This window comes from Poecile atricapillus, chromosome 8 (assembly GCF_030490865.1).
Source record: "Poecile atricapillus isolate bPoeAtr1 chromosome 8, bPoeAtr1.hap1, whole genome shotgun sequence".
Taxonomy (NCBI): Eukaryota; Metazoa; Chordata; class Aves; order Passeriformes; family Paridae; genus Poecile; species Poecile atricapillus.
This window is the reverse complement of record NC_081256.1, coordinates 20,361,835-20,384,777: the sequence shown is the minus strand read 5'-3', so window position 1 is coordinate 20,384,777 and position 22,943 is coordinate 20,361,835. Positions and strand designations below refer to the sequence as shown.

General features: G+C 40.9%; 2 protein-coding genes across 2 annotated transcripts in view; one reads left to right on the top strand and one right to left on the bottom strand.

Moving 5' to 3' along the window:
* Window positions 1-9,681, top strand: part of USP13 (ubiquitin specific peptidase 13) — a 48,731-nt gene extending 39,050 nt beyond the window's left edge. The window contains exons 16-21 of the mRNA XM_058843610.1: window positions 738-764; window positions 1,471-1,614; window positions 2,585-2,751; window positions 3,257-3,419; window positions 4,990-5,074; window positions 5,689-9,681. Coding sequence (XP_058699593.1) covers window positions 738-764; window positions 1,471-1,614; window positions 2,585-2,751; window positions 3,257-3,419; window positions 4,990-5,074; window positions 5,689-5,782 — 680 coding nt within the window. The 3' untranslated portion in view covers window positions 5,783-9,681. The remainder of the gene's footprint in view (window positions 1-737; window positions 765-1,470; window positions 1,615-2,584; window positions 2,752-3,256; window positions 3,420-4,989; window positions 5,075-5,688) is intronic.
* An 8,359-nt stretch (window positions 9,682-18,040) lies between these two features.
* PEX5L (peroxisomal biogenesis factor 5 like) overlaps window positions 18,041-22,943 on the bottom strand; it is a 100,088-nt gene continuing 95,185 nt past the window's right edge. Inside the window, exons 10-15 of the mRNA XM_058844005.1 lie at window positions 22,749-22,892; window positions 21,851-21,921; window positions 20,901-21,098; window positions 19,390-19,555; window positions 18,864-19,021; window positions 18,041-18,245 (exon numbers count right to left, since the gene is read on the bottom strand). Coding sequence (XP_058699988.1) covers window positions 18,041-18,245; window positions 18,864-19,021; window positions 19,390-19,555; window positions 20,901-21,098; window positions 21,851-21,921; window positions 22,749-22,892 — 942 coding nt within the window. The remainder of the gene's footprint in view (window positions 18,246-18,863; window positions 19,022-19,389; window positions 19,556-20,900; window positions 21,099-21,850; window positions 21,922-22,748; window positions 22,893-22,943) is intronic.

Genomic DNA, 22,943 nt, shown 5'->3' with positions numbered 1-22,943 from the left:
TCTTTTTTTTTTTTAAATACTGTTTCTTTTATGATAAAGTTCAGAAACAAGAATATTAAATATCCTCCTTCTTTATTCCCTGGGCTTCCCTGGGGAATAAAATGGTTTATAGCAAGTAAAATCATGTTTTTACGGTGTGACCTTAGACCCAGGTGGTTGCACTTATTCCCAGATGACTGAAGTTTGAGTGCTTCATTATTTAATACAAAGCCAGTAATGCAACTGCTCTCATGACATGAGTGCCCCCATTTGCTTGGATATTTATAATAATGGTGACATAATACCATTCTGTATGCTTGTGAAAGAAAGCTAGTATCTGAAATTGTGTGCAGAAAAAGGATATGACAAACTTCAATTCTCTAAAGGTTTTAATTCCATTCCTTATCTACATAAGTTCCTCACAAAGGCCTGTACCTTCTTACCCTCTTGCTGAATAGACTGACCTAGTTTTAGTGTAAATGCATGCATGATGGTACTTTATTTTTAAGATTCTTGCTTTGGTCAGCCATCACTGGTTTATAGTGTCAGTGATACTTTGCTCTGAACAGAGTTAGAGAAATATCTCTGCTCTAATTCATGGCAAAAACATCAGGGAAGTAAGGATGAAACTGCCCTGTCTCCATGACATCAAATATTCCAATGAGTTTAAAAACATGGAATTTTTTTACCCATATGGATCTTATTAGCTTTCATATAAGTTCTTTTCCTTGTTTTTTTTTCCCATTGTTAATTTTCAGATCGCATGACGAACCATTTCGTGGAGTGTACGTATCTCATTTTTCTACTGCTTAAAAAATGGTTACGCTTTTGCTCAGCTAGTGGCTTCTCTCTCCTCACAGAGATACATGAAGCCTTGCCCTGCATGCTTCCAAGTAAAAGATGATTTCTGTGCTTGTTCAGTGTTGACTCTCTTTGGGAGTTAGTATAGCCAGAATATGTGCTGCTCCTCTGCCTGCTGCTCCTCTGCCTGCTGCTTCTCAGGAGGATCTTGCAGTTCTGGGGGGTCACAGCTGCTTGATCCTGGCTCCCTTTACCCTCTGGTCTCATATAAAGCTGTCTGACCCTGTCATCCAGAGGCTGTCAGATCTGGCAGCTCTTATTTCTCTAACCTGTAAGATCCTGCCTTTGAGAGGTGCTTGGTTTTGGCTGCCATCTCTATCTGAGCTCAGCACCTGACTTCCTCACCCCTTCAAATCCAGTGCTGAGGTATCTTAAAATAAAGTCCTGTAAGAATTCATCAATATTTAATGATCTGTGTGGGGATCTTTGTCTCTACTGAGACAAAAGTAAGTCCATAACAACTACTGTAATGCTTTGTACAAAGCTGTTTTCTGATGGCTGTGAGTTTATTGAAGTACTAAACCAAATCCAAGCAATATGTACTGTAATATATGGCACTGTGAGTAACAATAAAATATTATACAATGGATGAAATTAGACTTTTATATTTTAGAAGGTCTTTTCTTGTAGCCCTAGATATTGATGAGTCTTCAGTTATGCAGCTGGCAGAGATGGGCTTTCCTTTGGAAGCATGTCGGAAGGCTGTGTACTATACAGGCAACCTGGGTGCTGAAGTTGCTTTCAACTGGATCATTGCACACATGGAAGAACCAGGTCAGTGACTGGAGGGTGTAAGTTAAACTCAGCTCTTGGTTGTGGATTTTGGCAGTCAGCAGAAATTTTATAATGTGTGACAGAGAAACAACGGCCCCCCTTCCCCACCTGGGAAACCTGGAGGTGTGAGTGAATTTTCCCAAGCTGCTCCTGGGATGTGCAGATCTTGACCATTATGTGGTATCCTCTGCCTAGAAGAAGACAACAAACTAAGCTACACCAGAAGTCCTGTCCTCACCACTGGTGTGGGCCAGCTCTGTTTCCACCCTTTGGCTAGGTCCGTGCTGCTAAGGGGGAAGCTGACTTGTGACCAAGTGTAAGTACAAAGAATCCTGTGGTCTGGATGCTTTTCTTCCATATCAGCCTTCTCAAGCTCAGGCTGGAGCATTCATGCCATACTTGGGCTGTCTAGTGATGGACAGGGCTGCTAGATGTTCTTCTCTTCCTCTGTTTCATCCATGCAAAGTTTGCACTCATGATTCAGCACTGAGTGCATCTGAGTACTCCCTTGCCAGGAAGCTCCAGACTTGGTTGAGTTCACGCTTCACCATGAGCTTTTGTGTTGCTTGTGTAAATGGGGAATGAATTTCACTTGGGCTAAGCAGACATTTTCAGATATGGAATCAGTTCATTTTCATCTGTGCACTGGGTTGTCTATTACCCTGATGCCATCATTGCTTCCATACCAATCTTTGCTGCTTTCCTGCAGTTGTTTCACTTCTGCAATGTGAGTTATGCCAGTCTGCTCAGTATGAGCACATGCACCTAGATATTTTGTAATGTGCACATTCATTTTGTTGTTTTTAAGGCTTTCCACCTATCTAAGTCTGAATTTAGATGCCAGTGAAATGAACTTACATTGATTTCAGGACTGCTTTTGAGGTCCTTTGTGTTGTTTGTTTGTGTTTGTTGTTGACTTTCCAGTTAAGTGAGGCAAAAGAAGGAACTGATGAATGTTTGTTTTTTCCAGATTTCGCTGAGCCATTGGTCATACCTGCATTTGGAGAAGTTGCTTCCAGTGGAGCAGCTGCTTTAGGAGCTGTAGGGCTAGATAACCAGCCTCCTGAAGAGATGGTTGCAATTATCATTTCCATGGGATTCCAAAGGAATCTAGCCATTCAGGCACTGAAGGCAACAGTGAGTTTGTGGGTTATTGGTAGCACTGGGGTTTTGTTTCATGCTCTGTGCTTTGTGCATGCGTGTGCTCAGATGCCCTTGAAATGTGTACAGAAATCCAGTCAGTGGATGATGAGCCTGGAAATATCCTGACCAAGTGTGGCATGCCTGACTTCTCTGGAGTGGGGAAGGTACTTTGTGTTTCACTGGGATGGTAAAGTGTGGAAGGCAGTGAGGAAAACTTAGCTGCTTTTACTACCTGTTGAAAAATAACCTGGATGCCTGGAGGCCGTGTGTCTGCAAAATAAGAACCTGGGACAGTGGGTCTTAGCTGTGGGATTATTTCTTTTCCATATGTCAAGCTTTTGCAGAGTGCTTGCTGAATACTATTTTCCAGGGAGGTGGAGGTATCTTACGATTTTTAAGTGGTATAAACATGATCCCTACTCTGTTCAAAGGCTGGTGAGTGGCAGCATGATGTTAGAGAGTGTTTTAAGGGTTGCTCTTTTGATTGTTTGACTGGCAGAACAATAACCTGGAGCGTGCACTGGAGTGGATCTTCAGCCACCCTGACCCTGAGGAAGAAAGTGACCCTGCTTTGGACACAATGGATATGGAGAACAATGCTAATGCCAACATCCTTGCAGAGACAGGGTCTGAGGGACCCAGGATCAAAGATGGCCCTGGAAGTAAGTTCTGCTGCAGCTTAGACCTGGCTGTCATTCTGTTGCATCACACCCACCCCGTTCATAGAGCTCCCTCCTGTTTTGAAAATAGTTATTGTGGGGTTTTTTTGACACAATCCATACAATTTACTTCCAGTCTTGTTTCTGGGGCTGAATCCAGCTCTGTGGTTCACTGAGTTCTGTCGGCTGTGTTTGCTCAGAAAACTCTCCTAGGACTCACTGAATAACCTGAGCCCAAAGTTTCTTGCTACCAAAGCACACAAGTCTCTCCTGGCCTAGGTTTACATTTTGTTCTGTTGCTATGACATAAAAAGACAAAGAAAGGCTAGAATATTTAAATCTTCAAAGGCTGAGTATCCTAAAGACAGCACTGCTGTTACAGACAGAGTTTCTGTCCTCCTGTGGTCTGCTGGGTAATTTGATAATCCCTTCAACCAAGTTCCTTATTCTCAATACCACAGGTATAGTGGGTGTCCTGCATGTTTTGTTTTCTTTTGGTTGAGATTCTCTGTCATACTGCTGCTGAATAAACCACAAGATGGGGCTAATGTACAGCAGGCAAAGTTGAGAAGAACCTCCTGGAGGTGTCACAGCACTGGAGTACAAAAGCTCAGTGGTGGTGCTAAGGATGTCACTGAAAGTTTTTTGAAGGGTCTTTAGTGACCAGTTCTAATAACTGTAGTATGTTGTAAACTTCTACCTCTGATCCTGACTTTAAAGGTCTTAGGAAAAAAAAAATCCAGACAATTTGATTTTTTTTGTCTGTGGTTGCTACTGTTATATTAATATTATAAATATCAACCTTAAGTCTTTTGGAGGCATGGGAAACATTGATTATTGCTAGGTTAAAAAAACCACTGAAGTTGGAATAATTATTTTTTGTGGTACTTAGCCTTTATAGACTGAGTGCCTGAAATCCTGATAACCAACATGATTCTGTAAAATGGCACCAGAAAGCCCTCTACAGCAAAATCCAGGCCCATGTCCTTATGCAATATCCTGAAAGAAGGCACCCTTTTACTTTTAGTGGTAATTCAGGTGAATGGCATGTTTGAGTGGGGATCAAGAACCTATGTTGAGTTCTCCAGAGACTTGAAGCATAAAAATTGTCCTTGTGTTAGAGGAAGAGCTTTCTTTCCTGTCCTCTCTTCCATGGGCTGCTGAAATACAAACTTCTGTGTTTTTTGATTTATAGGAGATCTGTGATCAGATGTATAGACATAGCTAATTTGTGTGCAGAATGAACTCCCTGTTTAGCACCTTCTCTGGTGCTCTCTATGAACTGGGAATGAATCTGCTGTTTTCTTTCCTACTAGGGGCTGTGATCACAGCCCTGCTGCATGTGCACAGGTCTCTGTGGGTTTGATTTGGATTGATGTTTGACAGTGAATCTGAACCACTAGTTAAGCTGGGAACATGCTGCAGTGTTAACAGAAACTGAGTTTGGGAGTGCTGAGTCTGAGTTGGGAGTGCCTAGCTGATTCTCCAGTATTAGAAAGAACATTTCCCCTGGAGTCATATTGCAGTGGTAGCAGTAAAAGGCTTAGGGTGCCATTTATATTTCTTAAAACAGGGTATGAGCTGTTCGGGTTCATCAGCCACATGGGAACATCCACAATGAGTGGCCACTACGTTTGTCACCTCAGAAAGGAAGGAAGGTGAGTGCAGCTGGGAGAGACACATGGGGTGAGCAAATGTTTGATTTGAAGTGTCTGTACAGAGCAGGGCGTGCTCATGGCAGACAACACGGGCTGTTACCATCTGCAGGTTTCTCACCAAAAAAAGGGAAAAATTGTCTCAGATGTGATGAGTCAGTTCTGATCCCACTGAGGCCTGGTTCTCCTGTGCTTGCCATTCCAAATCTCTCTTCAGTTTGGGGCACTGCTTCTGGATCTGCTTTAGTTTATCTGAGCTGTCCCCAGCGTCCTTTTGTTGCCCAGCAATAGAAACCCATGGAGCTATGGGCTGATACTGGTGTTGCTGGTACTGTGGTGCTGATCCTGGCTGTGATTGATATGCTCCCGTTATCTGACATTGGGAATCCCTGATTTTCGTTCATTTGAGCTGTAACTACACGTGCCTCTGCACGTCCCTCCTCCTTTTCAATTCCTGACTCTACCAGCTGGTCTGACTGTTTCTCTAATCCTTTGTTCTGGTTGCAATGCCTAATTTTAGATTTTAAACTCTTTGAGGTTTGGATCCGAGAAGTCCCTGATAAACCTGTGGCATTTTTTATACCCATGGAATGTAATCAATCTTGTTTTCCTTTCAGATGGGTGATCTACAACGACCTTAGAGTCTGTGCCTCAGAACGACCTCCCAAAGACCTGGGCTACATTTATTTTTACCACAGGATACCGAGTTAGGCCTCAAATCTATCACCTGGCCTTAAGAAGCCATAAGCCTTTTTAACATGCCCAAAAAAAAGTGTACAATAAAAATCTAAAAACAACAAAAGACCCCTTAACCCTTGGACTGCCAAAAAGCAAAGGAAAACATGGGATGTTTATAGTGTATTTAAAAACAATCATTTGATGCCGCCTTAAGTGTTAGACGGAAGATTTCTCTTAGGTGCTGTACATGTTTTAAATTTATACACCTTACAGGCCATGTGGATTTCTGGTGGAGTTTGCAGCTAGTGTGTGGAGAATATGGAAGCTTCAGTGTTGAGCAAAAACAGTTCAGCCCAGCTCCTGCCTGTCCTGTCCGAGCATCCTTTGAAGACCACAAACAAATATTTGTGTCTGGTGACTGAGAGCCTGTGTTTTCATCCAGAGTCCAGATCATGCAGAGAAATCATTTGAAGGGAGGGGGTTTGTGGCTGTTCTTCAAAGCAGAATGTCTTATTTCAGAGATTATTTTCAGTGCAATGAGAAAAGTCAGCTGAAGTTATATCTGTTGGAATTCAGTGGTACAGTATTTTGATTTGACTTTTCCATGTCTAAGCCTAAGAGACTAATGGAGACAGGAGCAATCTCCTGTCAGTGCCCTGTACATTTTTTGCCAAAGAGAAAATTTTTATTTTTGCAGACATAGGTTTCTTCATCTTCATTTGAATGTTCATTTTGTAAGTTCTTCCAACAGATTCAAGATTACAGATGGCTAAAAACAGCAGACTTTCTGACTATGAAATTAAATGCACACCCTCAGGAAAGGCAAGGCTGTTATTTAAATTTTGTTTTCTTATGGAGGAGGTAAAGAAGGGTTTGATGTCCCATTATATTTATGTCAGGGAATAGACCACTCTATTCCATCTGAAATCAACTCCCTGGCAAAGTACTCACAGTGCAATCCTGCTTTCTGCTAAAGATTGCTTAAATATTGACTTTCATATCTGAGAGGGGGAAATTACTTACTAAGTTTGCTGATTTATAGATTTACTCCTCTCTCCCTCCCTTAAAAAGCCAAAACAACAAAAAACCAAAAAGAACAAAAAACAACAACAAAAAACGTCCTTGAATTGATATTTTTGCTTTCTTTACACTTGCAAATGCATCAATAATCTGATCTCTTCAACAGACACCTTCTAAAAGGGATTTGATAGCTCTGGCAGGGATGATGGGGTGGGTAGGCAGGGGCTGGCCTTTCTGTCTTTGTTTTTTTTTTTTTGTGTTACTTAAGTGTTTTTCACAGGTGAGAATACATATGTGGGTTTTAAAATTATATTTGAAAACACTCATTCTAGAAAAATTACAATGGTGAGTGCAAAACCTTTCATGATTCTGAAAAAAAAGAAGAAATCCAAAGGTTCAGAGTGTTGGACACTGCTTAGAGGCTGTTGCTGGGGTTGCCTTTTACAATGTTACCAAGCCCTCAAAATAAATTGCAGCAGTCAAAAAAAAAAATTTAAAAAAAGAATCCTTTTTTGCAGAGTACAAGAGAGCCAGAGAAGTGTCATTACATTTTCTCTGCAGTTAGTGCCTGCAAGTTTTAATAGCAAAATTCAGGCAGCTACACACTACAGAAGAGAACTCAAACGTCTGGTTATGAGAAGGGCATTTTAGTTTTTGCAGTGTCTGGGGAAAAATAATTCTCCCTCTGGTCATAAAACCTCACACAGAGCCAAAAAACACTGTTGGTATTTTAATCAGGTTTTGATCTTAAAAGATTATGAGAGAAATTCTGGTACAATAATTCTGTAGAGTGTAAAGGTGTCCAATTGCTGGGAAAGCTCTCTGCACTTAGAGCTCTTATGGACACATTAGTGCAGTGTCCTGGCACATTAATGAGTGGCCCCTGTGAGATTCAGCTGCCTTGTGCTTATTGAGCCACCAGTTCTGGATGAAATAAAAGCTGCCAGTAATTTCTTTCCTTCTTCCAGATTTTGGATATTTGAGGACTTCACCAGAAAGTGACAGGTTTGAAAATGGGATCAGTAAATTATGCAGTGATACATCTTCTATTTAAAGTGAAAGAGCAAAACTTCTGTATATCTGTGTTTTTTTTCATTCTGGCAGTAGAAAAAGGAGAAAAGGCCTTTTTTCCCCCCCTTCCTTTAATTTTTATTTAATTTTATTTTAATTCCCATGTATATTCCAAGAAAGTTCCACACAACAGCTTCCCTCTTGCCTCATGAACTTAAAGGGCTACTTGGAAACTCCCAAGATCTGGTGGCTGCTGCCTTTTTATTTAGAAATGAGTAAATAAAGGCCAGCTGAGTAACTCCCACGTTCATTACCCAACCAGAAGCGTGGCTGGTCTCGTAGGATCAAGGATGGAGCTGGAATCTTGCAAACTATTTGGTGCATCCCAGAACTGTGATATCTGTGGAGCTGCCTGGTCTCAGGAGACACACTTGGAAGGTGATAAACTGGAAATGGTGGTTGAAAGGGGAGGGCCCTTGGCTGGCTGTGGTGAGTGAATTGGAGCAGCTCAGTTTCTGGAGATCTTTTCAATTCAACACTTTCATGTTTTGCTTGCCGAAATGAAAGTTAGTCAGGAGTGCAGTGAGCAGTTTAGGGGAAAGTATTGCATGTTTTCTAAAATTTAGCAGTTAAAAATATGTTAGAAGTTCTTCACTCAAGTGCTTGAGGAATTACTTTCTTCTCTGCCAAAAGAGTGGACTCCCTCCTTTTCTCAAGTGGATGGTTAAGTCATCTCCCTTTTGTGATGGGTTTTGTGTGAAGAACATCATGAACCTGGAGGAGCAGGATGTAAACTCCTGATGACTCAGCCTGATGGGGGAGAGAGGAGTTTTGGTGGGTTTGGGGTTTTTTAAAACTCCATTAGTGCAGAAGCCCCCCTCAAACAGGCTGTACTGAAGGGATGGCTGATCTGCCAGGCTGTGCCTGCTGCAATCTGAACGTGCTGAATCGTGCCAGGGGCACAGCCTGGGCACACTCCTGGTGTCTCTGGGTGCTGGGGGAGCTGCTGGGGGCTTGGTGAGCTAGGAGCTTCTTGACCAAAAAAGAATGGAGAAAGAAATATCACTGTGAGCTGTTTGAGACAATCTAACCTGGGAATCATGGCAAGCCAAGACCTGGCAGTAAATAATGCTCCTGTTTCTCAGACTTAGTTTTACGTTTAGGTTAGGAGATAGGAAGGAAGAAAAACTCAGTAGCTTTTCCTTGATTTCCTCTTCTCTCATTCCTAGCAGCATGCTGGATCCAGTAGACTCTTCATTCTGAGTCACAATCTCCAGTCTCCAAAGTCATGTAGACACAAGCTCCTATTTCATCTTCTGATCTAAAATATAATTAGGATAAAAATTAATTTATTCAGAGCTGTGGTTTTAAAACAAGTGTAGGTGTTTCTGGACTGAAAGCACTTGTAACTCTACTGGGTTCAGTGCCATTACCTCTGACTGACTTAGGTGTAAGTGAAACCAGCATCAGCCCAGTTCTTTGATTCAGGCAGCCTCCTTCAGGTCACAGCACACATTCAAAATGTGGATGCATCCAGAACTCATTAGATTCCTTTAGAAACCTCTCCAACTGATTCCTTTTGTTCTCCATCCTGGCAGTAGCCATTTTTATCCTTTTTTGCTGTTTTCATGCATTGGAATTCTATGCAAAATATGTAACTGGACATTTTATTGTTTTCCCCGTCACCCTTCCTACCTTAATGGCTGAGATTGGTGTCTGATTCCTACTCACTCTTCAGTGGTTTTACTGTTGTATCCTGGAAGTGTCTGTCCTGGTTTACTTTGCACCACAGTTGTTTGCTTGAAGCACTGTTAACTTTCTGGAGAGTATTTGTCTGAGATGAGAAAGGCTGTGAATGACATTGTTGCAACTGTTTTAAATTAAAAAGAAATATTCTCACATCTGGTGTCTGTGTGGATTCTTCTTTGTTCCTGTCTGAAGGGGAATAGACAGAATGTGTTTTGATGCTGCCTCTCACTCTTTGTGGTCACGTTTGGTGTTTTAGTTAAAAAAAACCCTGCATAGAGAACAGAGTGGTTTGTGAGAGTCTTGATTTCCTGTGACTCCTGGCATTTCTGTGGATTTAAAAATAAAAAAAGTAAAATCCCCAAGCCCTGAGTGGATATACAACATGGCAAAAAAATAGAAAAGAGGTTTTAATTTAGATTGGTTTCTTTGTTTTTAACTTTTAGGCCTATTGCTGTTCTTTGATCATAAGAGTTGGCAATGTTTGTGTGAAATAGTGCTGTCCTTTCACCCCAAATTTCTGCTTTATCATGGTCTTTAATTCCTCATATTCAGAAATTTCTTCTGCTGCTCAGTAAAGAAGTCTGTTTTCCTCACATCAAAAGGATTTTACATAGAAATGTGACTTTTGGGACTCTGGTATATGCAATAGGCTGAAAAAGAAGACTGAGGGGTGACAACTTTTTATTAGAACACGGGATCAGCAGCTGGAGGAGAGGTAAGAGGTAAATCTCTACTCAGTGACACTTCTTGACATAGAAGTAGAGGACATGTGACATGTTGAGTGATAAGAAATGTAGAGATGGTTCAGCTTCTGAAATCTAATCTTAGTGGTCTGTTTTGGTTTCTCTTCTATCACAGATGTCCTTTGTGACCATGGCAACTCAAGCCACGCTGTTCACACCACTTGTGGCGACTGGAAGAGGTGGGAGAGTGGCTCCCTGTAGAAGCTAACGAGCTCTTTCAGAATTTCCAGGAATTTCCTGTATAGGATTTGTGCCTGCTAGCTTTTGCAGACTGTTTGTGGGAGGCAGTATTGGATAGCTGACAAGTTACCACCCTCTGCTTCTCCTCACTGAAGTGGGAGGTAGCCCCTTGGTGTCCCCCAGGTGTACTACAAGTTTAACCTGAACAAGGGCAGCTGTGGTGGAAGAGAAATGCTGTAAAATTATTGAAAACAGTTACTGCATGACTGAAAGCTGTTTGGAGAGGGTTATTACATTTTCAGATGTCTTTACCAGTGATTTTTGAGCAGTTTTGTATGTAGATTTGGTACTGATGCTTTTCTCTCACTGTCTTTGGCTCTAGACAACAGTGCTGTGTTCCTGATCTGGGTTCCCTGTGGAGCACATAACCAAAGGATTTTCCTGCTGCTGCTGCTTTGTCAGTGAATTTGAGTAAAAAAAACTAAACTGACCTTAACATTTTCCAGCAAACACACCAGTGTCAAGAGCCCACAGTTAATTTCATCCTAACCTAAGGGTTACTGTGGATTTTGTGTCTGTTCCTTTTTGTTCCTTGGTGGAAGGTTCTGATTAAAGCCATAGGTTTTAGCCATTTGGTTTTTCTGACTTTCTTCTGAGCTTTCCTTCTGCAGGCAAACCATGGCTGTGTCTGCTGTTTGTTTTTCTGGAGCAGCCCAGATGTCCTTGGAGAGAGCCCTGCTTTTCCTTAGCCCTGTGCTGTCACTGTCGCAGCCCTCGTTGCCTGTCAGCTTTTCTGTCCACAGCAGCACACAGGAATTTTTATCCCTCATGTCTGTGCTTATGTTGGTGTCTCACAGCAAAAACACAGAGCAGGAATGACATCATCCTTGTCAGCACTTTCACCTCATCCCATGAAAGACAGAACTGAAAATGCTGAGACCCAACTCTTGCAGCGAGTTACGGGAAATAGCTTGAGCAGTGATTTCAGTCACTGCATGTTTGCTTTGCTCTTCATAAAGGTTGGTTTGTGGTATTATTACTTCTGTTTTAATTATTGCATGGTCTTCAGGAAATATTCTTACCTACTTTTTTCCCATTTTCCTCATACGGGCTGTATGTGCAGAGCCCCCTGGGCCAGGCCTTAGCTGGCACAAATTTCAGTTGTAACTAAAATTGATCAACATGTCAAAATAAAAATCAATTCCTAAAATAGCTCTGACTCGGAGAAACAATTAATTTAGGAAAAATGAGAACATAAGCATTTTCTGGACTAAATTTTTATGCAGAGAAACATGTTCACTTGGTAAACAGTAGGATAGACCTCATTGAAAAAATCCTTTCAGTTGGAGACTTAGATCCCTCCCAGTTTAAGTAATTGAAGTCAAGGTCCTTTTCTAGTTGAAAAAAGATTTTGAAATATTTGAAGCCACGGACAAAGTTTATTTTTAAAACATATTTAAAAATTGCACAGTTATAAATACAGGTAAATAAATACAATTTAATATGTGGAAAAGAACCCAAGGAAGGCATGCTTCCATTACAGTACAAAAATACTACATTAAGTGTGGTGCTCTGCAAATAGTCATCTATGACCTTAATAAATTTAACACATCCAGTATGCACATCATTCGTTTTTGAGGAAATATAGATTATTTTAAACAGCAGTGCAGGGAAACACCAAATTAAAGCATCAGTAAACTATAGGTCTGTGTTTAATATTATACACAGCTGATAATGCACTAAGCATACAGAGGCAGAGTTACCTGTAGTAAGAAACTGACCTTTTACCCCGTATGTTCTTACATTCAGATTCTGAATCTGGGTCAGTAGGAGCCTTTGTGAGGGAATGTAAACATTCAGGTGTCGGGCAGCGCTGCCAAGCCCTGCCCCTGCACTTCCCCACGGGCACCAGGAGCTCTGGAAGAGTGTGCAGCAGCAGGGCTCTTCAGATGGCCCTGGTGAAAGGATCTGCCAACCCTGTAATCACTTCTTTCCTCTACGTTGGCTTAAAAATAAAGCCAAAAGAACTGATGCAAGATTGCAAAGGTTTTCAAACAGTTTACAGCATATAGAAGAAGCCACACAGAATGCCTCTCAAAACTATATCGTTTTATTTTACTCTAGATATGTTATACTCTGATATATAAAATATATTTATAAATTTTTTTTATTTTTCTGAATTTACAATAGCTTACTGATATTAAAAAGGCTATTTAAATTAAAGGTTTAGCCAATGTTGATGGCATTCTGTAAATGTAGAAGGGGAAAAGAGATCAAAGCACATCAAGTCTTGACCATGCAAGCTTGCTCAATGGGCTGTCACGTATTGCAAGCATTTGTAAAGTTACAGCATATTTTAGGAAAATTTAGATTCCTTCTGTCTCTTTACCTTGCCTAATGCCTGTTACTTTGTGGGCTGAGGCTCTGAAACTCCCCATGGATTCTATGACCTGCCTGTTTCTCGTTTTGCCTACGTTTGTTCAAAGTGTCAGTGATCTTTTCATGCATGGCACTCCTGTTTTCTGATTTATTTCACCAGTCCAAAAATTGGTAGAACCATAATGAAGGAATCTGATTCTAGCCTAGGTAAGATTTGAATAGTAGATAATACTGTATTGCATATCCACCATTTTTTTTTTTTTTTTCCACAACGTGCAGTGCATTTTGTCTTACCACTTTTGTGAATACTTGGTATATTATTAACATTTATTACATAAATTCACTGTACAGACTGCTAAGCTGACAACACTGGTGACCAGAAATCACATTTTTTTCAACTGTGCAGGTAATTCATGCGAAAATAACTAATATGTCTCATTGTGCAGATGCATGTTTGGGCAAAAGAGATCTACAACCAATTTATGCTGTGCTCCATTTCTCACTGGCTCCAACAGACAATGATTTAGGCCTCAGGCTTTGGCTGTGCCAGTAAGGACAGCAGTTGTTATTTCTGCCATGGAGGCCCGTGCTCTGTGGATGTTCCTAGGATACCTGGCTCTTCTGTGGTTGACACTAGAGATGGAGATGTGAAAATCCAAACAACCCAGATTCACTGTGAAAGCTGTGCAGATTTAGCTTTTTAATTCTTGAGAGGGTACTAAAACATGTCTGCAAAAGCTGTTATACAGATGTCTGTTATTAATTAAACACTTGGAGCAAACATGAAACCCACAATACAAAGTGAATTCTAAGGATGGGATTTTAAAAGGGCTCTGTGTTTGGTCTAGTCTGTTCCAGATAATATGAACAGCTCAGATTTGAGTCTGGCAGGTGCAAAGGACTCTCAAAGTGTTCCACAGATGATATGAGTCAATAGTTTAAAAATACCCTATGTGTGAGCCTTCTGCATGCATTCTCTAAACCCATGCTCAGGTAGCATTGCTGCATGCTCAGGGTTAACATTGCATAGTGGTTACTGGTTAATGTAGTTGCATGCAATATTGTCCTATGAGGTTTTGTGTCATTTGAACCTCCCCCTCGATATTTTTACAAGTGCTGTGATTTGTCAGATCATAAGAAAATACCACTAGATACAGATATGTTTATGTGTGTGCCTAAAAGTCAAATCAGTTCTTCAAGCTGACATAAACCAGTCTGTGGCCACAAGGCTCCTGTGGTCATTCCAGTTTAAAGAGGTCAGCCAGAAATGAGCCTTTTGCCTTCATGGCAAAGCCTCACTCCCTGAACAAGCCCTGTGATTCCAGTGCCTGTTCAGCACGTGCAGTGGCACCAGAGCCAGCCCTCTCCTGGTGACACCTGCATGTGAGCTGATCATGCAGAGTGCCGAGCACTCTTGTGCAGGCTCCAGGCTTACAGGGTTCAGCAGCTTGATGGATCAGGCTTCTAGGTCATAACTATTCCTAAAGCTTTGCAGAGGACAAGGACAGTCCCAAGCTGGAGTTAGGAAAACGTCTATTTTAATTGCATGAAATATAAAATTGAAAAAAAAAAATAATTCAAAAACTTGGAATCAGTTACCTGGCAGTGATAAATCACCTCTGGAAAAAGAGAGGAGTAACAAGAAAGGGAAACAGGGGTGGGACATGGTGATACACCATTGCAGCACTCTAACTGGGCCTCACCTCATGGATGCTCTACAGCATCCCGAAACATCTGAGTCTCTCCTCTGCTGAAAGCAGTAGTCTGTATGTGAAAATGCTTCCCTAGACCTGAGCAACTTTGTGTTTGTGATACCTTCCTACCCAGGGGAGTGGTGGCCTTGCCCCTGCAGTGTCAGACAGTGATACTCCCCTGGTAGTGCAAGGAATGCTGGTTCCCATCTTCCTTCCTTGCACACCTGGGCAGGGCAGGGATGGCAGAGGCTTTGACTTGGTCGAGCTCCCAGGGAGTGCTGAGAACAGGACCCAGATTTGCTGTCTCTCACTCTCAGGCTCAATCTGCTACTGTTCAGCACCCGCCTTATTTATCCCACCTCATGCTTGGTTAGAAGCACAAGTAGATGAATTTTCCATTCAGGTTGTTAATATGCTGCAGCCTCCTCACATATTTCCTCTTGCTGTTTCAGGCAAATATACAAACTTGTCCTGAATATTTAAGGAACGCCAAGAGGAGGTCAGCTCAAAGCTGTAGCTAATCCTGTCTGCTGCACTGACAGTGCTTGCAGAGGGGGCTAAAGGAGAATGATAAAGCCCAAAATCCTAGGGAAGTGCCCAGAAGCCCCAAGAGTTGCTGGGCCTGACCTATCAGCCAGTCCCCCACACTGACCTGTCCAGAAGTGTGTGAGATGTGCCACTGTCCCCTGTCATCTGCCCTGCTTCAGCCTTTCCCAGTGCCTCTGGCAGTGGCACATGGTTGACTGGCCACAGGCTACCTACAACAGGAGAGAGCAGCTGAGAGAGTCTCCAAGGCCACGCACATCTTTGGACAGGCTTTGTAGCCCATGTCCTGTGCAGCAGAGCTCAGGTGGGCTGGGACCGAGCCTCCCCTGGGAAGGGAGAGTTCAGCCCTGGTGAGTTGTCTCAAGGTTACACACAACTCATGGCAGTCCCATGGGTGTGGACACATCTCAGCAGATAAATGTAGTTTTGAGCAGTGCATCCCAGGATAAATTGAAAGCTACCTACTTAGTCTGTCCTTTCTGGACAGGCTTGGACTTGCATAAGGTTTTCCTAATAATTTCTGTGTTACTCATCCACAGGCAGGAAGAGATGTTTAGTGAACTGCCATGAGAATCAAATATCCCTTGTCATTCTGACTCTGAGAAGTACTTCTTTTTTGTTGTTAATTTCAAAGATATAAAAATAAAATCCCTGAACAGCTAATTCCTCTGGGTAAGCACTGATTATCCTACACCACAGCATAAAGGATATTCTAGAAGAACTTGTGTGATGGCAGGGCATCAAGCAAACTCTAAGCACATATGCCTTTGCTTTACAGCCTCTTCTCAAAGCTGCCTCCCTTCTCTCTTATCACTTCCCAGATTCAATTGCACTGCACCTTCTGCTCTGCCTTATCAATAAAGAGCTGTCATCACACATCGCTGTCAAAGCAAAAGAGCAAACTGTTGTCAGCAGATATGCATACAGCAGCCCACTTAGCTAAAGTGACATTCCCAGGCAGTCCCATCCGTAGAGAAAGCTGCAGGAATCAGTTATGAAACACCTGATAGATAAACAGGAATATATGTGTAAACAATGAATCAATAAAGAACTCTCAAAAAATTTTAGTAGTTTTTTGGCATTTCTCTTCAGTGGGAGAGTGAGGGGCAAGCCTTTTATTTTTCGAATGACAATTATTTTTATTTTACAACCTATAGATGGTGATTAGATGCAGTGATTACACTGTCTTAGATGGAATTTTCCTTTAAGTGGTGGCTCAAAATAACAGACAGCTGCAAGAAACTTTAGGTTTGTACTGGTGAAACTGTCCAACTCCCACAGAGCATCTTTCTCTGTGATCTGTGCAGTTGGATTTCTTTTTTTATCCCTCTGAGCTGGATTTTTCTTCTAATGTTGTTTATAGGAAATGCGCTATTTGTCCCACTTTAATGCATTCCAGTAGCTACTCTGCACATTGAATTCCTGACCACAGATCAACACATCTAATTGCACTTTTTATCTTCCACTATTCAGGAAAAATATTTAAAATACCAGCAACTCAAAATCACCTCCTAAAAATTTCTCTTCCTTCTTTGATTGACGCGTTCATCCTGAGCTAAATATGTTTGATTATAGCAGAATCAATCCATTCATCAGGGACTGGTACTGCCCCAAGCCTGCTCCCCATTCATCCAGCCAGGGAAAATGAAGATAGTGTGTTTATCTACACATTTGTAAGCAGCTACACATACTGGTGTTATCTAAGGATTTTCTCTGGTATCATGGAGGTTGTGGAGACTTTTGCTGCCGTTTGCCATGAAAGCAGGATCAAGTCTTGGGCTCAATCCTACAAGCATTATATAGACCAGTTTCTTTAGGGAAAGTTCTCCCTTGAGCATGGTCTGCAGGCAGTAACTCTGATGAATATTTTTTTTCATTTTCAATGAAGATCTGTAGCTTGTTATGTTCTGAAATGACATTTGCATACAACATGTATGTGCATGCACATGCATGTATATGTGTAGTACCTGATGGATGCATATAATAATCTTTCTAGCTAATGCGGTTTATACTCTATTTGCATTTTTAAACATAAGAATATTGAAAACCCTCTCATTACATTTCAGGAAATGATATTTGGTCCTCTCTGCCAACAAGGCTGTCCTGTACATTCCATTGTTGGTGACTAAAATAAAAGCATAGCACTATGTTACAGGAAGAAAGATTAAAGTGCATAAGTACACAGAAAAGTGCAGACCCTGCCACGAGCTCCATCAGGCTGTCCCAGATCAAGGACAGCTGGTTTCAACAGTAACAATTCCAGAGCAAATTGTCTTTTCTGCTGGCAACACTTGGCTTCCCCAAATGTACCTGGCCTCATCCCACAGCCCTCCACGGACTATGTTCCTCTTGACATTGCACATGGTTTATGAGCCTGCAGAACTGGGCCCAAATTAATCCAGGTACCTTTGGAAGCAAAAAATTGATTGCCAGCTAATAAATGTATTAAAAACAAAACACATCCTTTTTACATGCCTCTACCTTCAGAGCTGTGTTTGAAATGGACCTTGAGAAGATTTTTCATCAAAGAAACCAAAGGATAGGGAATCCCCACTGTGGGGCAAAGTGGTGTCAGCATAGTGCAATGAGCTATTAAGCAGGTTCCTTGGATGCACTGCTTGCCATTCTAATGTGCAATAACCATTATCTAGGTTTCTTCTTAAGATACTTTTCTTTTTACAGCTGTATGCATATAGAGAGATATCGCTTGCATGGGATGAAGATTCTTCAGAAACTGCTATTTCATCTAGTTCAGGGCTTTGTCCAATTAGCCACAGCTCATTTCAACCCTTTGAATTTATTTACACTGTTTTTGTGCTTTTGAACTTTTCCTTTATGAATAATGTCTGAAGGAATTCCCCTACTGATCTACAGTCATGATCTTTTGGAAAATGTGGTCATTTGGGGATGAGTAATAAAAAAGTTCTCTGTTTCCTAACACAATTCAATCAATTTTTGAATCCTTTTTATTACGGCTCTAGATTAAAAGCTCTTAAGAGAATGTCTAGATCACCCACGTTGGCAGCTTGAAATAGTTCTGGCTGGTCCATCATAGACAGAGCAATCCGAAGTGCTGCCCAAATATTGCCTGATAGAGCGGGGTGAGGAACCTGTTGTTGATTTCTGCTTTTCCTTTGCAAACTGAGAGCAGTGAGGAAATTGCTGACAGCCTCTCTGTAGGGAAGAGGAAGAAAAAAAAAAAGAGAAACAAGCAATGGAATTTGCTTAACAACTACAGGCAAATGTTCTAAAGTTCTGTGCCAGGCTTAAATACATAATTTTACTATGTTCATCAGTCCCTTTGTGTTGTTCTTGCTTGATTTTCATCAATCAGGAGGACATGGCTTGGGGTAACACAAAACTCAGTCTACCCAAACATTTGGGAATACTCCCTGTTGCAGCAAAGCTCCCCTTCATCTTCCCTGACTTAACCTGAGAGCTGGGACCCTGGAATATCACCTTTATTCCTGAAGGATGTTTTTGATGGCATGGATTACTTGAAGCAGTTTAACTCGTTTCCCTTTTAAAGACTGGCTCTTACATTTTCTTTTACAAAACTCTTAAGAGCAGGACTACTTTAAGTGCAAGAAGAATCCCACTGATTATAAGAGTACTTGCACTTAAAGCTACAAAAATGCTTTTTAGTCCTTTGCAAAAAGTTATGACAACATTTTGCAATAGCTGAGATTCTGTAGCTACATTCTGATTATTTTTTTCTTAGATACCCCCAGTTTGAAAATGAATTTCGGTAGTTGTGATGCCTGACTTTGTTGGCACATTTTTCATACTCACCTGTATGCCCCTAGGTTGATGCAGCTTATCCCCAGGTTGTATCTGGACCTGATGAAGCCAGGTTGTATTTCCAGAGCTCGTGTGTAGGCCTCCACAGCTTCTTCACTGCGATCCCCATTTGCCAAGGTTGCCCCAAGGCGGTTCCATAATGTATAGTCCTGGTGAGAAAATGAGTTTTCTACTGTAGGTGTCAAGAACCAGGCATAATACCTCATTTTGGCTTGCAAAGGAAAGAGGACTACAGAAAATAACAGTATTGTATCTTAATTGACAAGGAATGTGAGTTTCTGACTCATGATCAAAGGCAACTTTATATATCTAATACCATTAATCAGCTCACAGGTAGGAATTGGACATGCATAAATATCTTTCCAAAGAGGGATGTCTTGTAATTAACATTTCTATTTCGGGTCTTAAAATTTTAATGGCAGAAATGGCATGTCGTTAATAATAGCCTGATCCAGACAGGAAAAAGGAAATGGCCTGTAAAGCTAAATTTTTAAAAATGTAGAAGTATAAAATGTACCTCTGGTCGAACCGTTAAAGCAGCACTAAATGCATCTATTGCTCTGTTAAATTCTCCATTCAGGTGAAAAAGAACCCCAAGTCCTGTCTGCAGGTCAGGGTCTATCATATCACCATTCTGGTGAGCAGCCTCCAGGTACAAATCCTTTACTTCTTCAAGTAATGAGCTGGACAAGGGAAAAAAATAACTTAAAGATCCATCATATGGTCATTTACAAATATTTCAGTGTTGATTGCATAGCCTGAAATTTAAATCTTTGTAGTGGATTTATCAGAAATGTTATACTCCTAAAATTTGTGAATGAGCTTCTTCATCATGGCCAAGGTTTACTTCAGGGTGCTGTTGTAAACCCACGTCTGAAATAAAAAAAGTTCATCTGTGAAATGAGGTCAAAGAACAGCCATGAACCCAAGTGGAGTGACGCAAAGGTTTATTAAAAGTATTCAAATTAGCTAAGTTTCTCAGACATAAAACAGGACTTTACTGGCAAAAATAGTAGTATTTTTAAGAGGAATAGATAAAGGACCTGCCAAGACCCTTGAAGAAAGATGGCAAAACATGAGAAGACTTCTGTGCCCACTGTAGCTTCTAAAAGCCTTTGCACTGACAGCACCAGATGTCAGCAGGGTGAAGCCAAAGTGGAATAACACACTTAGCAATTAAGCAGAACTTGCATATTTTATTTTCGCTCATACGAAATTATCTTGTCAACCCAGGACTTGTAAGTGATGAGGGTAAAACATAAGGCCTGTCTTCAAAATGACAAGCAGTGAGATAGCCTGAGTGGTTTGGTTCTCTAAATCATGTTTATGCCTTTCATGACTTTATTATGCATCTCACAGTCCAGAGGTACTTGTTTAGTGTCCTCATGAAATCATGATGAAGGGCTGCCAAATGATGAATTTTTTGTATTTAAGATGACTGAAGATAAATCAAATGGCTGTGTTGTCTCTTGGTTAGAAGTAGAACAGGTTTTAAACAGGCAGGTTCCACCTCTCAATATTCTCAGTGAACTCAATTTGCACTGCAAAATTGTTCATTCCTGGATTCTACTGGGTTGGGATATGGGAAAACAGTAGGAACAATGAACAGCAGGAAAACCACACACATGTAGAGCTGGATAAAGGCTTGGAATGGATGTGGAAGCAGCTGAAGGATGAGTGTGCAGGATGTGGGAATGCAAAGGCAGGAGCCAGGGACAGAGGAAAGTGATGGGAGTTGAGGAGAAGTATCCTTTTTAGTTGTTTTTTTTTTTTTAGCTTTTTTGGGGTTTTTTTTGGGTTTCTTAACTTCCAGGGATGGTGTAAAAGATAAAGCCTTCAGTCATTAAATCAAATGTTCTCTGTTGGCTTTCCTCTCCTGCTATTAGAGAGACATTAGAGACATTAAAGACAAGTTCTTCCATCATAGGGAACAGGCTGGATTTCTACAGAACAAGGGGACACAGCAGGCACCATCAGTCCTAGGGATATCATTAGTATTTCCACCATGAGGTTTTCCACTGCATTTACCTTTCATCTGCTGTCTTAGACATCCTCCTGGTAAGTGCTGGGGACCCTTTTTTGCTTCTCACTATATACTTGTATTTTGGATTTTGCTTTATCCAGTTCCTCAGGGCTTGATAGGCTTCCTGTTGATGGCCAGTGTTGGTATAACTCACAGCCAGGGCCATCAGAGCTTTCAGGTTGTTTGGCTGCAGTTCCAAGCACCTAGGCAGAAAATAAAAGAATATATTAAGATATTTCTGCAGGCAAGCACAAAGCTTGAATTGTTCCAAAATAATTCATGTAAAGAAAACCACAATCATCGCTGTTGCTCTTCTTGAAAATGGGATGAGCAAGCTCCTAAATCAAGCACCCGCTAATAAGGGACATATAAACAAGATTGAGTATTCTTAGGTGAAACAACTTCATGGTTATCAGTGCTGATGCAACAGAATATTGCTTCAAATGGAAGCATAAAAACCCATTACAGAAAGATAATAATAATAATAATGCTGATATTTTGGAGCTCACATTTCATGTACAACAATTCTGTGATCTTCACATCTCCATCAACCTAAAAATGTTGGCAGTTTAGCATTCAGCAGCTGAAGGGAGCTCACTCCAATTAAGAAAACCTCTTCATTAAAGGACAGACTACAGAAAATATGCCAAGTGGCTGGAATGTAAAAGAGGCACTTCATTTGCATCATGCCTAACTCATATTTATCAGGCCATGTAACTTTTCTTTTGTGCATGCACTTAAATTACTCCATGAAATATTGCACTTATTTAATAAAACAGAAATATTAATTACTAGTCATCCCTCTGAAGTCACTGGGAGTTTCTGTATCTGTGTCAATGCTCTACTCTGCTAAATTAATGCTTCACATTCCAAGACAGGAATGACATTAAATATCCCCAGGTCCTCATTACCCAATGCTCATCAGACCCCAGATTTAGGACTCATCTCCCCCTACCTCTGGAGGGCCACGATGGCTGCCTGCTCATTCTCATTTTCTGCCTGTGTTATACCCAGGAACTGCCAGGCCTGCAAAAATAATAATCATTTAGTTTGTTAAATATATCCAACTGCAGAGTTACAACCATTATCACTGTTAAATGCAGGCGTGAGGAAAAGCAGCAGATATGTCCAGCACTAACCATAGATTTTTCTACAATGTGCACACCAACAGTTCCAATCAATGTAGTTCTGAATATCTTCGGGCCTAATAAATATTTACAGTCAATGAATGCATGGGTATTCTGTCAGTGTATATTTAAATGCTGATTTCTTAAATTTGAGTTACTGTACATTTTAAATTTTGCCACAATTTTATGGAAAATAGAGAAGAAGAAATATTTAGTTGTATATTATATATATTAGGGGTTTCTAGGGAGCTTCTGATTCTCAGCTGTTTTGAAATATGCTGTTTAATTTAATGTAGCAGTAGATTCAAAGAGCCCTAGATACAGTATAAATATTTTTAACATTTCACAGAAAACAGACTTTAAATATAAACTAGTTGAAAATAGCAACATTGAAGAAGTTTATATAACTTAAAAATTTTTTTCAACAATCTTGTTAAATCAGAAATGTTCATCTTTTTTATAGCAGTGTTTACCAGATAGTTTGAAAACATCAGGATATGAAGGGAAGGTTTGAAATATTTCAAACAACTGTGCTTCAAAACCAGTCTCATCCTACGAAGATCTCATTGTTATCTATTTTAAGGCACACATTTATTCACAGCCCTTAGAATCCAATGTTTCAGTCAGCCATGACTGGCAAAGGTTTGAGCCCAGAAATCATTCCATCATTCCATGCAGAAGGGAGTTCCCTTTCCCTTTGCCAGGAAAAGGCACAGCAGCGAATACCTCGGCATCGTTGGGCTCTTGGAGAATTGCAGCCTCCAGGTATAAGATTGTCACAGGCAGGTCACCTTCCTTCATTTTCTTCAGTCCTTCCTCAAAAGCACCAGGCCAGTCTTTGAAGGGATTGTCAGTGTGGAAATAATAACCCTGGAGAAGAGAGATAATGGACCCGTGATGAGTGACAAGTTGCAGGGAATG